General features: G+C 47.5%; 1 protein-coding gene across 5 annotated transcripts in view; it reads right to left on the minus strand.

The window, feature by feature from the left end:
• The window catches only part of GMDS (GDP-mannose 4,6-dehydratase), a 442,717-nt gene that overhangs the window by 144,365 nt on the left and 283,797 nt on the right, over positions 1 to 14,555 (minus strand). Inside the window, exon 9 of one of the 5 annotated variants that reach the window (XM_055570460.1) lies at positions 155 to 2,037. The exons of the other annotated variants lie outside the window; for them this stretch is intronic. Coding sequence (XP_055426435.1) covers positions 2,005 to 2,037 — 33 coding nt within the window. The 3' untranslated portion in view covers positions 155 to 2,004. Of the gene's footprint in view, positions 1 to 154; positions 2,038 to 14,555 lie in introns of those variants that run through there. 5 annotated transcript variants of the gene reach the window in all.

A 14,555-nucleotide genomic window follows, 5' to 3' on the forward strand; every position in this document is an offset into this window, starting at 1 on the left:
CACACACACACGGTGCACACTCACAGCCTCCGAGCGGAGCAGTCCCTGCTGCAGCAACTCGGAGTGTTTCCTCTGGAACGTGCACGGCAGTAAACACACACATCACACGGAACTTCCGTCTGGAGCCAATAGAAGAGCCTCTGACAGCACAGCTGCGGTTCAGCGAGACTGTATTTCCTAATCTGTTGTTACCTTTTACAAACTATCTTTGACTCAGCACTACTGAGACTTGCACACTTAGAAACATATTTAGCATAAATTTTAAGTGGGAGGAAGAACTTCGGGTGATACCTACTGTTTATGTTGTTACTGAAAGAAGACGTATGAGCTTTATTATGAAAAAAAATGAAAGGTGGATAAAGAATCCCTTGGTAATAAAAACACACACATAAAAAATATTGGATTTCACAACCAAAATCTAACAAAAAAGTTTTCCCCTTTGGCAGTCAAACTAAAATTTCAGGAAAATAGTTTAAATTCCCTTCACAGAGTTCAAATGTAGCTATAACATGCAAATATAACGAAAAACATTTTCGTGTGGATACTTGATCAGCAATTGCTTATGCACCCTGTAAACTTTAGAATTTTTTTTTGCATTAAATATATTTAATATGCAATTATCATGATACCAGTCCAACATCTATTTACTTTACATAATTCCATTCAGATGTATTATTATGTATTTAAATTTTAGGAGGAATAAGTAGTGCTCATAATTATTTTTAAGAGAGAAGAATGTTTTAAAGACAGAGATAACACATAGGCATTGAAGAATATGTTCATTTAATTTCTAAAATTCTGATAAGCACTGTAATTTACACATATGTCCACAATATAAAGTCTCAGCTTTTAAAAAATATCATTCATGCCCCTAAATTCATCTTTTATATCTCAAGTTCTCAATGAGGATTCCACGCCTGTAAGCCTTCAGAATACCCTGGCTGGCCACCAAGCCGCTCTGCACACGTGAGTCAGGGCCTCTGCTGGGAACCTGGCTCTGGGGCCCCAGCTTAGACCCAGGGTTGTCAAGTCCCAGAACCACAGGTTCCAAACAGGAATTTACCAAAACAGCTGTGGGAAGTCCTGACAGACAGTCCCCCTGTGCCGTCCACACGTGGGCTCTATATATGGACACGCGTGTCACACCCAGTTACAGCATCCCAGGGCGAGAGGGCGTCTAAAGAGAGGCAGTTACTACAGCAGAGAGACGGGACACTCTTTTTCATCGCTCAAGGGAGCACAGACATTTGTTCCTTTCCTTGTCTCCTGGCAGAAATGGGAAAACTCTCCAGCATGTCAGAAGTTAGTGGGTCTTCCTGGGGCTTAGGAAAGAGGCTACAGTAAAACTGCTGAGCTGGGTTCCTTCCTGGGGGTGCTGCCAGGCGTCCCTGCGGGGGCTGGGAAACAAGCACGGGGCAGGGGCCGGGGCGCGCCAGCCTCAAGTGGGCGGACACTCCTGGAACGTGCCTGGCAAGGGCAGGGTGGGCAGGGGTGGGCAGCGGGGGGAGGGTGGGGGAGACTGACGTTTCTTTGGTAATAAAAATGCAATTTATATAAACTATAGGAGACGTGGTGAGAAAGTAAAAGAGGTAATTGTTCGCATTCCAAACGCTTTAATATATAAACTGTGCGCCCATCACTCAGGAGTCGAGCAGCTGCTAGCCATTTCTTCTCTTTTTTTCCCCCAGGATAAAATTCATGCTGAAGCCAAGAGATGTTTCTCTAGTGAATGATATTTTGAATCTCGGGTCAAAACAGAATTGTGACATAATAAATTTTTAAGAAGTCAGGAAAGCTTTTAGCCTGCAACTTGAAAGAAGCCCCCGTTTCTAGCCCAGCTGGGAAGGACCTCGTCGGTTTCAGGGTCCACGGCGCGCGGGCCTGGAGGGGCTGGGGGATTGCTCGGTGCACATCTGTTTCCAGTGCGGGGCTGGCATGCAAAGCATTGTCTACTGGAAGTGTGTGGGGCAACGTTCGCCAGGGTTAAAGGCTGGGTCAATCTGATCAAGAAGCTAAAATTAGCTTCTGTGTGTTTTCCTGAAAAGAAAAAAAAAAAATACTGTAAAGCTCTTTGTTTTCCTTCAAGGGCTGTTCTCGGATTTCAGGTTCTGGTGTGTAAGCTGCCAGGAAACAGACGGCTCTGACCAGTGACTTCTTGTTTGCTGCCTCCTGCGTTGTGAGACCCCGCGACCGGCTACCTGAGCTGGACTCGCTGCCTTCTGCGTTGTGAAACCCCGCGACCGGTCACCTGAGCTGGAGACGCCTGCAAACGCGAGCCTTCTGACCCAATCCACATCTTCCCGTTTGAAAGTATTAGCGTTGTGAAATTATTCAAAGTGAATGCATTTGGAAATTCAAAACCAGAGCTATATTTTAAAGTATGTGATGGTTTGGCAAAGCCCAAACACATTAGGAAACGCATCATTCTGAGAAGTATTGGGGTGAGTTCTAGGTCACAGATTACTGGTAGGCTTGACAGTGCTCTGATTATTTTCAGAGGAAGTGAGTTCCTTCAGACAGAAAAGAGGGGGAACATTCACATCGGAACTCCGCGCCAGTAGCAATCTGACAAATCCAAGGAGCAGAAAGGAACCATGGAGAAAAAGTGCGCAGTCAGGAGATAATTCAAGAAAAATATCAACATGCTTTTAGGCCTAATGACGTTCACATACACAGGAGAGAGGAAAAAAGAGAGACAAAATTCTTGGTCGTGTTGAAGGCTTTGTGATGAGAGCAGAAGAACGTCCGAGGCTTATTTACACCCTCAAAGATTATACTGGAAAAGCCAGATCACGATGATCTAGCTTTGCTTCAGCAAAATAACTCTTTAATATTTTAACTGCTTAAACATTATTAATTTTAAAAGATCATAATATAATAAAATGTGATTTTAAAAAGATCTGTGATATAACAAGTAGTTTGGGGTATAGTGTTTTATTGCAGTCGTGTCTGACTCTGCGACCCCATGGACTGCAGCCCGCCAAGCTCCTCTGTCCACGGGATTCTCCAGGCAAGAACACTGGAGTGGGTTGCCACGCCCTCCTCCAGGGTATCTTCCTGACCCGGGAATCGAACCCAGTCTCCCACATTGCAGGCAGATTTTTTTTACCGTCTGAGCCACCAGGGAAGCCCAAAAATTAGATTACGATGATCTATTTTTGCTTTAGCAAGATACCTCTTTAATATTTTAACTGCTTAAATATTATTAATTTTTAAAAAAATTATAATAAAATATGATTTTTAAAATCCATAATATAACAAGTATTTTGGGTATATGTATTACACTGGAGCTAAATATTTCCCTGATAAAGTGGCGTCTGAGAGAAGACAGAAACCGCTGTTCCCCTAAACACAAAGTGTTGTAAAAAAATACTTGAACCAACATGAAAATATTGTCTATTTGGGTCATTTATACTACAGGATTTCCTTTTTTCTAAACATCCTCTCAATTTCAGTGACTTTTTGTACTTTTTAAATTTAGAGCTCATTGAAAAGATCTGGCTTGTGTATTAGATGTAAAATATTTGGCAAAACTCACTCATATATAAAATTTACTTATTTGTAAAATATACAAAAATTATCTAATTTTTATCTGTAAGTGTTCTCTAGAACTCTACATAGAACGGTAGGCACCTACAGCGTCAGTCAGCGCAGCCGCTCAGTCGTGTCCGACTTTGCGATCCCATGGACCGCGGCACGCCAGGCCTCCCTGTCCAACACCACCTCCCGCTTGATTCTTTTTTTTTGGATCAGAAATGATATATTTTGATAGACAATACAATTCCATATTATCTCCATTTCCCCACCACCCACTCTGCAGTTTATAATCAATCCTCTTTCTCACAGTTCTTTTTAGAAACAGGAACCATAAAACTAAGCAACAGGAGCTGCCTGTCTGGCTCCCCTGGGGGCTCAGATGGGAAAGAGTCTGCCTGCACTGCAGGAGACCCGGGTTTGATCCCTGGGTACGCATCGAGTCTCGGGGTCTGCAGATAGACCTTCCTAACTATGTCATCTTACACACAGCTGACCCACCTGTCCTTGGGGCCTTAAGACGCCTTGCGGTCCAACTCCCCGTCTGCCCCACCCTGATGACCGCCCCCCACACCGGGATCTGACATTCCTAAAGTTATGACCTGGTCTTCCTGCCTTTCCTTTTACATACTGTTTTTCAGGAAATTCATCACTAACATGGTTTCAAACAGCTCTGTCCTAGTGCGGAGCTCTTGAACCTGGGTCCCTGCACGGACGTCAGGGGGTATGTTAGACTCCGCAGTCAGGGTGGGAGGTATGAATACCGAGAATCTGCACAAGACAAACCCAAACCCAAACCCCATCTCCACCCTGGCAGCGTCGCCAGCACGGCCAACGCCAGCCCATGGCGCCACCTGCCACCTCCCTGAAAGCGCTTCTCCCACGTGCTCGGGGTGGTGTCACCAGACTCCCCTCTGACTCCCCCTTCCTCCCTCTCCAGCAGCACTAATTAGCTGCCCGTCCACAGCGGCCTGTCCCACCAGCTTGGGCTGCGGCCCATCCTCCTCCATGCTCAGACTCAGGCAGAAACTTACAGGAGGCCCCGGATGTGCCCGCAGCCAAGAGAGCCAGATACCCGCCTCCACGGCGCCCACAGCCTCTCCCCAGGTCCCCCCGAGTCCCGTCAGGCCCAGCCCCAGCCTGGGGGTCTCCACGGTGCCTCACGTCCACCACCTGAATGCTCCACCTGACAGCCATGCTCTCCGGTGGGGCTGAGGGTCACAACAGGCCGTAAGGATTAGATGGAATAACGCACATTGCACGCCCGAGACATTTTAATGCTCACTCTTTGCAGCTATGGTGTGAACATCCCCGCACCAAAAAGTGTGTTTGTTCTCCTGCACCCTCTGCCTTGGGCTCCGGGGCTGCCTTCTCGCCTCCCAATGGGATTTTAGCAGGAGGGGGCGGCGTCACGTCACCCCCAGCAGCCAGCTCAGTGCCTTATGCATCACAGGTGCCTACGAAACACTTTATCGTCTTCCTGAAGCCACTTTTCCTTGGGCCAGAAACTGCAGAGTGCAGGCAGAAGGAGGGAGGGGAACATGCAGGGTCATTTTTTTAAAAGATCTAAATCCTTTACTTGCAAAGAAATAAATTCCCTGTGGGAGTCAGTTGCCATTCAAAGCTGCCCTCCAACACAGCGCCTGAGGTTTTACATAAATCAAAGCTGAGAATAATCCTGGTAAAGTTTCACATTAGAGTGTCCTTCAAAATACCTGACTCTTGTGAGAACATATCTGTAGGAGACACACACACACACAAAAAAACCCTAAAAAAAAAATCACAAAACATACATTTTCTTAACTTTAAAAAATGTACTAGACCAAACTTATTACAAAACTTAAAATTTGCAAAACAGCAGACAAATAAATTAAAAGTTGGCTTAAGTTGAGGAAGCTGAGTAAGTAAAGCCCATCTAGTTTGAAGAACTAGCTAAAATATCTGTAGTCAGGACTTGGAGCAGTTCTCAGGAGCAAGCCTGAGATGTTTACACATGCCTGTGTCTACTTCTGTACAAATAGAGGCTCCTAAAATGATGTTAATGCTTAAAAGTTTGGTATAGGTAGGCAACATTTTCACTTTGCTTAATCTGTTAACATGCTAAACAAATGCTTTCTACGGATATTGTAATGGTACAGTTATGAATCCAAATTAACGAGGCAAGTTAAAATAGCCTGACTTTAATTATACATACTGGGTTACTTTGCAACTCTAAAATCTTACCACGAATGACCTAAGGCTGCTTATAAGCTTCCAATTGCTATCTGAAATTAATTTACGTCGGTAACTGAATGTGGCTGGCCGTCCAACAGTGCTGGAGTCAGGGGCACTGACGCCGTGGCCGGAGGTTCACGCATACTTTACCTTTGGCCCCTGTACCCTCAGTACTTTGTACAGGGGGTTCCTCATCCACAGAGTCAGCCATCCTTGGATGGTGTAGTACTGGGCACGTGTGTGTGTGTGCGTACTCAGTCATGTCCACTTGGGACCCCATGGACTGTAGCCCACCAGGCTCCTCTGTCCATGGGATTTCCCAGGCAAGAATAATGGAGTGGGTTGCCATGCCCTTGTCCAGGGTATCTTCCTGACCCAGGGGCTGAACCTGAGTCTCCTGCATCTTCTGCATTAGCAGAAGGGTTCTTTACCACTGTGCCACCTGCAAAGCCCACAGCAATAAAGTATTTACTGGGAAAAAAAAAATCCTCATAACAAGTGGACCTGAACAGTTCAAATCCATGTTGTTTGAGGGTCTATTGCCTGTATAAAATGGAGAATTCATGTAGTGATTATTTATTATAATTCAACAAATATCTACTGAATATATACTAACTTCAAGGCACTACATTATATGTTTGGGAAAGAGCCCTAAGGCAGAATCTCTGACTTTAAAAATGCTGTAAATCAGCTTTATTAAAAGATAAGGATTTATTCTATTGCTTCAACCCCCACTGGCTGAAATGGCTTCCACAAAGCCAAAGGAACAGCCGTGTGTCTTTAGATACTCAGAGACACCCACACATTCAGGAATTCAGAAAGCCACTGTGCTCAGCAGGGAAAGGCCTGAGAAGACCTTAATCCTTTTCACCTTAGGCTGATCCCTGGCAGAGACACACCCAACAATAATAAAGACAAAACAAAGATAAAAACAAACCCTGGGAAGGAGAATTTGATTTCCAGAATTAACTTTTACCCAATTTAAATGTCTAGTTTTCAACAACAAACAAGAAAGTTTGAGCTGCTCAAAGGGACAAAATAAATGCAGAGGACGAACACCTGGGGAGGCTCAGACCTCGGACTTGCTGAACAGAAGACACTCAAAGGCTACGTGACGAAGTAAAGAGAGTGAGAGAGGAACAGAGACCACGAGAGGAGAGACAGGACAGAGGAACAGAGACCACGAGAGGAGAGACACGACCTACAGGAAGGGATGACAGAGACCACGAGAGGAGAGACAGAACAGAGACCACGAGAGGAGAGACAGGACAGAGGAACAGAGACCACGAGAGGAGAGACAGGACAGAGGAACTGAGACCACGAGAGAAGAGACAGGACAGAGGAACAGAGACCACGAGAGGAGAGACAAGACCTACAGGAAGGGATGACAGAGACCACGAGAGGAGAGACAGGACAGAGGAACAGAGACCATGAGAGTAGAGACAGGACCTATAAGAAGGGATGACAGAGACCACGAGAGTAGAGACAGGACCTACAAGAAGGGATGACAGAGACCACGAGAGGAGAGACAGGACCTACAAGAAGGGATGACAGAGACCACGAGAGGAGAATCAGGACAGAGGAACAGAGACCACGAGAGAAGAGACAGGACAGAGGAACATAGACCACGAGAGGAGAGACAGGACCTACAAGAAGGGATGACAGAGACCATGAGAGGAGAGACAGGACAGAGGAACAGAGACCACGAGAGGAGAGACAGGACAGAGGAACAGAGACCATGAGAGGAGAGACAGGACCTACAAGAAGGGACGACAAAGACCACGAGAGAAGAGACAGGACAGAGGAATAGAGACCACGAGAGGAGAGACAGGACAGAGGAACAGAGACCACGAGAGGAGAGACAGGATCTACAAGAAGGGACGACAAAGACCACGAGAGGAGAGACAGGACAGAGGAACAGAGACCATGAGAGGAGAGACAGGACAGAGGAACAGAGACCACAAGAAGAGAGACAGGACAGAGGAACAGAGACCATGAGAGGAGAGACAGGACCTATAAGAAGGGATGACAAAGAAAGCCGGGAGCTGAAAAATAAATGCAATAAAAGATAGATAATAAAATGAATAAATAAATAATAAAAGACATGGTGGAAGGGTTCAAAAGCAGATTTGAGTAAGCAAAAGAAGCAGCAAGCTTGAAGATAAGAAATATGAGGTTACTGAGTTGGAAAGACAAACCATGAAGAAAAGTGAGCAGAGCCTCAGTGACTCGGACCCCACGAGACAGGCCGACGTCCCCGCTGCGGACGTCCCGGAAAGAGGACAGGGAGGAAGGGCCAGAAAGAAGACTCAGAGAAACGGAGGCCAAGAGCATCCCCACCTGATGAAAGGAGGACCCTACAAATCGAAGAAGCTGGACAAACAGGTGGGATCAACTCAAAGAGAGCTACACTAAGACACGCAATCAAATTAAAAAAAAATTAAGACAGAATCTCTGAGAGATAAATTGGGAGTTTAGGATTAACATGTACACACTACTATCTATAAGACAGGGGAATAACAGGACCTGCCGTAGAGCACAGAGAACTTTACTCAATACCTCGTAATAACCTGCAATGGAAAAGACCCTGAAAAAGAGAGTGTGTGTGTATGTGTGTGCGTGTGTGTGTGTGTGCGCGTGTGAGTGTGTGTGTGCACATGTGAGTGTGTGCGTGTGTGTGTGCGTGTGTGTGTGCATGTGAGTGTGTGTGCGCGTGTGAGTGTGTGTGCACATGTGAGTGTGTGCGTGTGTGTGTGCATGTGAGTGTGTGCGCGTGTGTGTGTGCGTGCGTGTGTATGTGTGAGTGTGTGAGTGTGTGTGTGTGCACACGTATAACTTTGATGGACACTTGAAACTAATACAACATTGTAAATTAACTCTACTTTCATTAAAAAAAAAGATGAAAAGAACAATGAAAATGCAGATTATTAAAATCTTTCAACTTTCAAATCATTAATAAGAGAGAGAGAATCTTGAAGCAGCAGAGAGAAGAACCTCTTCAGACACGAGGGGCCTCAAAAAAGACCGTTAGCCAATTTCTCAGCAGAAACCTTAGAGGCCAGAAGCCAAAGAGCCTCTGGTTGATATATCTAAAGTGAAGAAAGGAAATCACTGTTGAATGAGAATTCTATATCCAGTAAAACTGTCCTTCAAACATGAGGAAGAAAGCAAGCCTCCCCAGATCAACAGAGGCTAAGGAAGTTGAAGGAAGCCAGAGCAGAAGTCAAAGCTGTATGGAGACGTGAGGATCCCCAGTAGAGTGGTCACAGAGATGCTATAAAGTCAGTACGCGGCAAGTTTGGCTGGTCACTCTGCCTTTCATTTTCTACATTACCTAACAGGCAAGTGTACGCAAGACAACCTGTGGATCTGAGTTACCGGGCACACGAGGTAGAGAGGTGCGATCCGTGACGGCGGTGACGGCAGGAGCCGCACTGGAGTGAAGCTGGAATACACTCAGTCAGATCACTGCACCTTTCGGAGCGGTGCAATCCACACGGCAACGGCACTTCAGATGTGCCGGCAGGGGGGTGAGAGGGGAAGGTGGGGGTCTGCTTCCAGCTCCGCCACCTCCTGAACGTGCAGCCCCGGGCTGGCCGCTCGGCCTCCGGGTATTTCTGTCATTTGCTGTTGCTCTTTGGTCACTAAGTTGTGCCCGGCTCTTTATGGCCCCATCAACAGTAGCCTGTCAGGCTCCTCGGCCCGTGGGATTTCCCAGGCAGGAACACGAGTCGGTTGCCGTTCCCTTCTCCAGAGGATCTTCCCAACCCAGGGATCAAACCCACATCTCCTGCATTGGCAGGCAGATTCTTTAATGCTGAGCCACCAGGAAAGCCCTTTGGAATCTTAGCTTCTTTATTTATAATCAGGGACAATACCACATGCCCTGACCACTTCAGAGTCAGAGTGAGGAAAAATGATCTCATATGAGTAAAACACTCAGCAAACTAACTCTCCATAGAGAATTCGGGTGACTGACGCGAACATTTACTTTCTGTTCTGTGTGAACTTACGTTTCTAGCGTCTGTAATATACCATGGTCATTCCCCTCAGTGTGTTTATATATAAAAAGGGATGATGGGGATGCCTGACCTTTTCTGCTCCATCTACAAATAGCAGTATTAATATTTCATGAATGGAAGACATTCTCATGTTCTAAGTTGATAATGACAGGTTAATTTTTAGTTATGTGGACATCATGGTAGGCGCTCAGAAACCTTCACACGTTATTTGAATATATATCTTAAAAGAAGATAAAGTATTCCTTCACCTCCATGTTCCAGCCTCTGGCACAGCCATGATACTGGGGTGCTCCTCAGAGGGCCCGCTTTCAACCAAGGAGTTACACACCTCCAGTGGGATGTGGTAGTTCTTAGATGACTCACAAGAAACCTGTTCCCATCAATGCTGCTAAAGCTTGCAGATGAGTAAAAAACGTTTGCCAGCAAAGGTCCGTCTAGTCAAAGCTGTGGTTTCTCCAGTAGTCATGTATGAATGTGGGAGTTGGACCATAAAGAAGGCTGAACACCGAAGAATTGATGCTTTTGAACTGTGGTGCTGGAGAAGACTCTTGAGAGTCCCTTGGACAGTGAGGAGATCAACCCTGAATATTCACTGGAGGGACTGATGCTGAAGCTGAAGCTCCAATACTTTGGTGACCCAAAGAGTCATTGGAGTCTTTTCACTGGAAAAGATCCTGACGCTGGGAAAGATTTAGGGCTAGAGGAGAAGGGGGCGACAGAGGATGAGATGGTTGGATGGCATCACTGACTCAATGGACATGAGTTTGAGCAAGCTCCAGGAGATGGTGAAGGACAGGGAAGCTTGGCATGCTGCAGTCCATGGGGTCCCAAAGAGTCGGACACAACTTAGCAAATGAACAATAAAAACCACAAACCCAAAACCTGAGTGTATTCAGGGCTGTCTGCTTATCTGGATATGGCCCCCTGAGTCCAGGAGGAAGGAGGCATTCCCTCACCTTGCCCACAGGGGTGCCCTTCGTGAGGTTCATTTAGAAAGCTACATAGGACCTCATATATGTCCAGACTAAAAGAAAATTTACTTTTTAAATTTTCCATTTGAGATCATTTAAACACATGCCATCAGGCGATGTGAGTCACTATCAATGGGCCACTGTTATCAACGTGGGCTCCATCTCGTTTAATCTACGCTTTGACGCACTTCTCTCTGCCTGGCTTATTTTTAAGGGAACCCTGGCAGGGTTCCTGTCTCAGCCCCCCCACCCCGAGACCTGGTGCAGCTCTCAGAGGATGCACACACACAGCAGGGTCCAGAAGGTGCTATTTAAACCACAGTCCCCTCTCTTCCCCTTGGCGCTCAATCTCCTCTGTACTCAGTAATCAGGCAAAACCACTGCTTTTCCTTTTGGTGTTCTGAGCGTGTGAACCTTTTTTCCTTTTACCATCCTTCTAATGGGGCATACAGCGGTGGTCCCTGCAGAAAGGAAAGGCAACCCACTCCACTATTCTTGCCTACAGAATTCCCTGGACAGCAGAGCCTGGCAGGCTACAGTCCACGAGGTCACAAAGAGTCAGATACAACTGAGCGACTCACACACACACACTCGAGGTAGCAGTAGAGACACACCCACATGCTCGTTCCACTTTCAGAAACACAACAGGTCAGGGGAAACTACCACGCTACGGGGTTTCGCTGGAGCCAAGTGAGCACTGGGTGCAGACTGAGAGACTCCTGAGAGCGCGCTTTCTTCTGCAACACTTTGCCCCAAGCATTGAGTTGACATTTTGGTCTTGAAGGGCCTGCAAACGCTACCAGGCCAGTCTGCACAGAAGACCAAGAACCACCTGCCAGAACCACCCTCAGGACTCCTGGAGGGTGGGAGGAGATGAAGACCCTCTGCCCGTACAGCCGGTGGGCGACTGGGACAGCAGCTTGACTGTGAACGTCCCGGAAGCAGACTGAGGAGGGCTTCTCATGTGAAAGGGCGCTCACAGGCCCGCTGGGGCAGCGCTCCTTTCCACTTCCCCCTTGAAGCTGGATTTCCTCACATGCAGGGCCTGCCAGACGTGCGGAGTGGCCGTGTGAAACCGTGGTGACCTTCACCGGGCTGGGTCTCAGGGGCCAATTCCAAGCACCACGGTCAGCCCTCAGGGTGTTTGGGTGTTGGAGGTCCTGGGCTCCAGAGAGCTCTGCCGCCTGGGCCTGTGAATCACCCACCCTGAGGACGGGAAGCAGCTGGCGCTGTGGGCCCTCTGCCCAGCCGGGCCACGCACAGCCACGGACAGCCTGCCCTGCGGCGGGGCCCCCAGGGCAGGGAGGCCCGGACCTCCGGACGCCTGGTCCCTCTGCACGGTCATCAGCAGGGGAGCCAGCCCTCCCACGGGGCTTCCTGCCCAAACTGCACGGTCAGCAGCCCTGGGGTGGGAGGAGGCCAGCCTGGGGTCTAGAAGGTCTTCTTTCCCTTCAGAGGGAAGGCTCATTTCGGGGTCTCAGGGTGAAACATGAGGCACACCCTGGACCTCACTCCATGACCAGGAAGACCCTACGAGGCGGGACCACTTGCTTCTCTGAGTTTTCCTCCTCTCCTCTCCTCCCCTTCCTGAGGGAAATTAACACAAGGTAATTAAACGGTAAATTACTTGAGAGAGACAGATGCTGAGGCTCATGACAAATCTGTGCCAAAGACAAACTTCGCACCCCACGCATGTTCTGATGACCTCGTTCCAGCAGCAGCAGGAGAAAACTATAACCCAGCTTGCTCAAAACAGTGTTCAGATGGAAGGGCAGTGGGCTGAAGACTCTTCATTATTCAGGAGTAAGGTAATTTACGGAGGCGGAAATTAACACAAACCCAAGGTGCTCATTAAATAAACAAGGTGAATTAAGAGGTAGTTGGTTAGCTTTTCTGCATTTCTAGTCAACATCTACTTGGGAAATACGTCTCCTTAAACCACGTGGTGTGCATTCCTATAGAATCCCCGTCCTGCCCGTCAGAAAAGCAAGTCCTGGGCACACACACGATGGACTCATCAAGGCAGGGCTGGGACTTCAGCTAAAAGTTACTGCAAATTTAAAGACATTATTAAGGGTTAATATTTTAAAATCCAGTAGTTAAAGTTGAAAAGAAGAAAGTTACTGATTTGCAGATTAAAATGTTTGGCATGCTTTGAAATGAAGCCAGCTGATACTCAATTTCATCCGGTAGCAGGAAAATGAAGGATACTGTACAAGGTTTCGTTAGGAGTCCATCGAAGGCTGAAAACATTCAAACCTATGGTTCAAAAGGTTTAAAAACTTAAAACAGATTCCGTGTAAAACATTTATGGTCATGGAAAAAAGTTGGGTGATTTCAAGATGCTAATTTCCATCAGGAGAAGGGCTGGGCCCAGGACACCACACAGCCTGGGCTGGACAGGGGCAGGGTGAGGGGCGCCGCCACCTACTGCCACTGCCCAGGGGGGACCCGTCTTTTCCTGGAGTGTGACCTCCGTGTGGACACTCAGCAACTCCCTCTTTCACCAACCAAGAACACGCAACAAAGCATTTATTCACAAGGCTGTCGTGAGATGAGGGTTAAACATCAGCCTGTGCTTGGTTTCTGATACACTTCCAATTTGAATACAAGATTACGGCTTCCCTGGTGGCTCGGGTGGTAAAGATTCCACCTGCCAATGCAGGAGACCCAGGTTTGATCCCTGGGTCGGGAAGATCCCCTGGAGAAGGGAATGGCTACCCACTCCAGTATTTGTGCCTGGAGAATTCCCTGGACAGAGGAGCCTGGCCGGGCTACAGTCCACGGGGTTGCAAAGAGTCGGACACGACTGAGCGACTGACACTTTGACTGCATTCGGCTTCTGACACACTTCTAATCTGAATCTGAGATCCCACCGCCCCAGGGAGGATGGACTGAAAGGCGGGGCCTGTGAGGCTGCACCACCCCAGGAACCCCAGGGACTCCCCTCTCTCTGCAGATCCTGCGTTCCCGCGCTGAAGATCTCGAGCTAACTGGGTGATTCCCGAGCTGCCTCCCACCAGTCCAGACCCCCCGGTGGGCAGCCAGGGGGTCCTTCTCTTGCGCTCGCCACCCGGTCAGCGCCACAGAATATGCTGCTTGACCCTGCTTTCTGTTAAGACATCTCTCAGAGGTGCTTCCACTTCCTGAGAACATGCCTGCTCTTCGCCACAGCTTATCATAACCACCCCACGGGCCTTATCATAACCCATTTAACTAGGCTTTATGTTAGATACAAATCAGTTCGCTATTAGATGGGAATAGGCTTGCCTCCACCCCCACTTCCAAAAACAAGAAAAGTTATTTTGGATTTTTAAGTCCTATCGTGATTCTGGTCCGTGGCTCTAACCAGGCACAGCTGGTCATCTGAGCATAATTATCTGGTCCTTGACTTTGATCCAGAATCAAAGCCTGTCGTCCATTTACTGTAAACAACACTATGCTCTATCTTTAATTTCTATATTTTCAGCAAGTGTTTACTAAGCATCTATTGTATGTCTTTCTCTTGGCACCCACTAGGTATCACGTGGAGGTGGCGGGGGGAGGGGGGTGGGGGGGAGACTTTTAAAACTTCACCAGAGCGCCTCAGGGGCTTAGACTGTCATTAACAAGACAACACAGAAAGGGAGCAGGATGGAGCTGACCAGATGTCCAAAGAGCAGCTGCATGAGTTTAGATGTTTCTAGGTAAGTCAGTAAAGAAAAAATTTTTTAAATTAAGATTGCTGCTGTCTTGGCCAGAATTATTTACGTTCACGTGCAGACTGTCATTTACTGTCCACACAGTCTTGGGCAACTTCTCTGCAGCTTCTCTG

The sequence above is a fragment of the Bubalus kerabau genome, chromosome 3, assembly GCF_029407905.1.
Source record: "Bubalus kerabau isolate K-KA32 ecotype Philippines breed swamp buffalo chromosome 3, PCC_UOA_SB_1v2, whole genome shotgun sequence".
NCBI classification, from domain to species: Eukaryota; Metazoa; Chordata; class Mammalia; order Artiodactyla; family Bovidae; genus Bubalus; species Bubalus kerabau.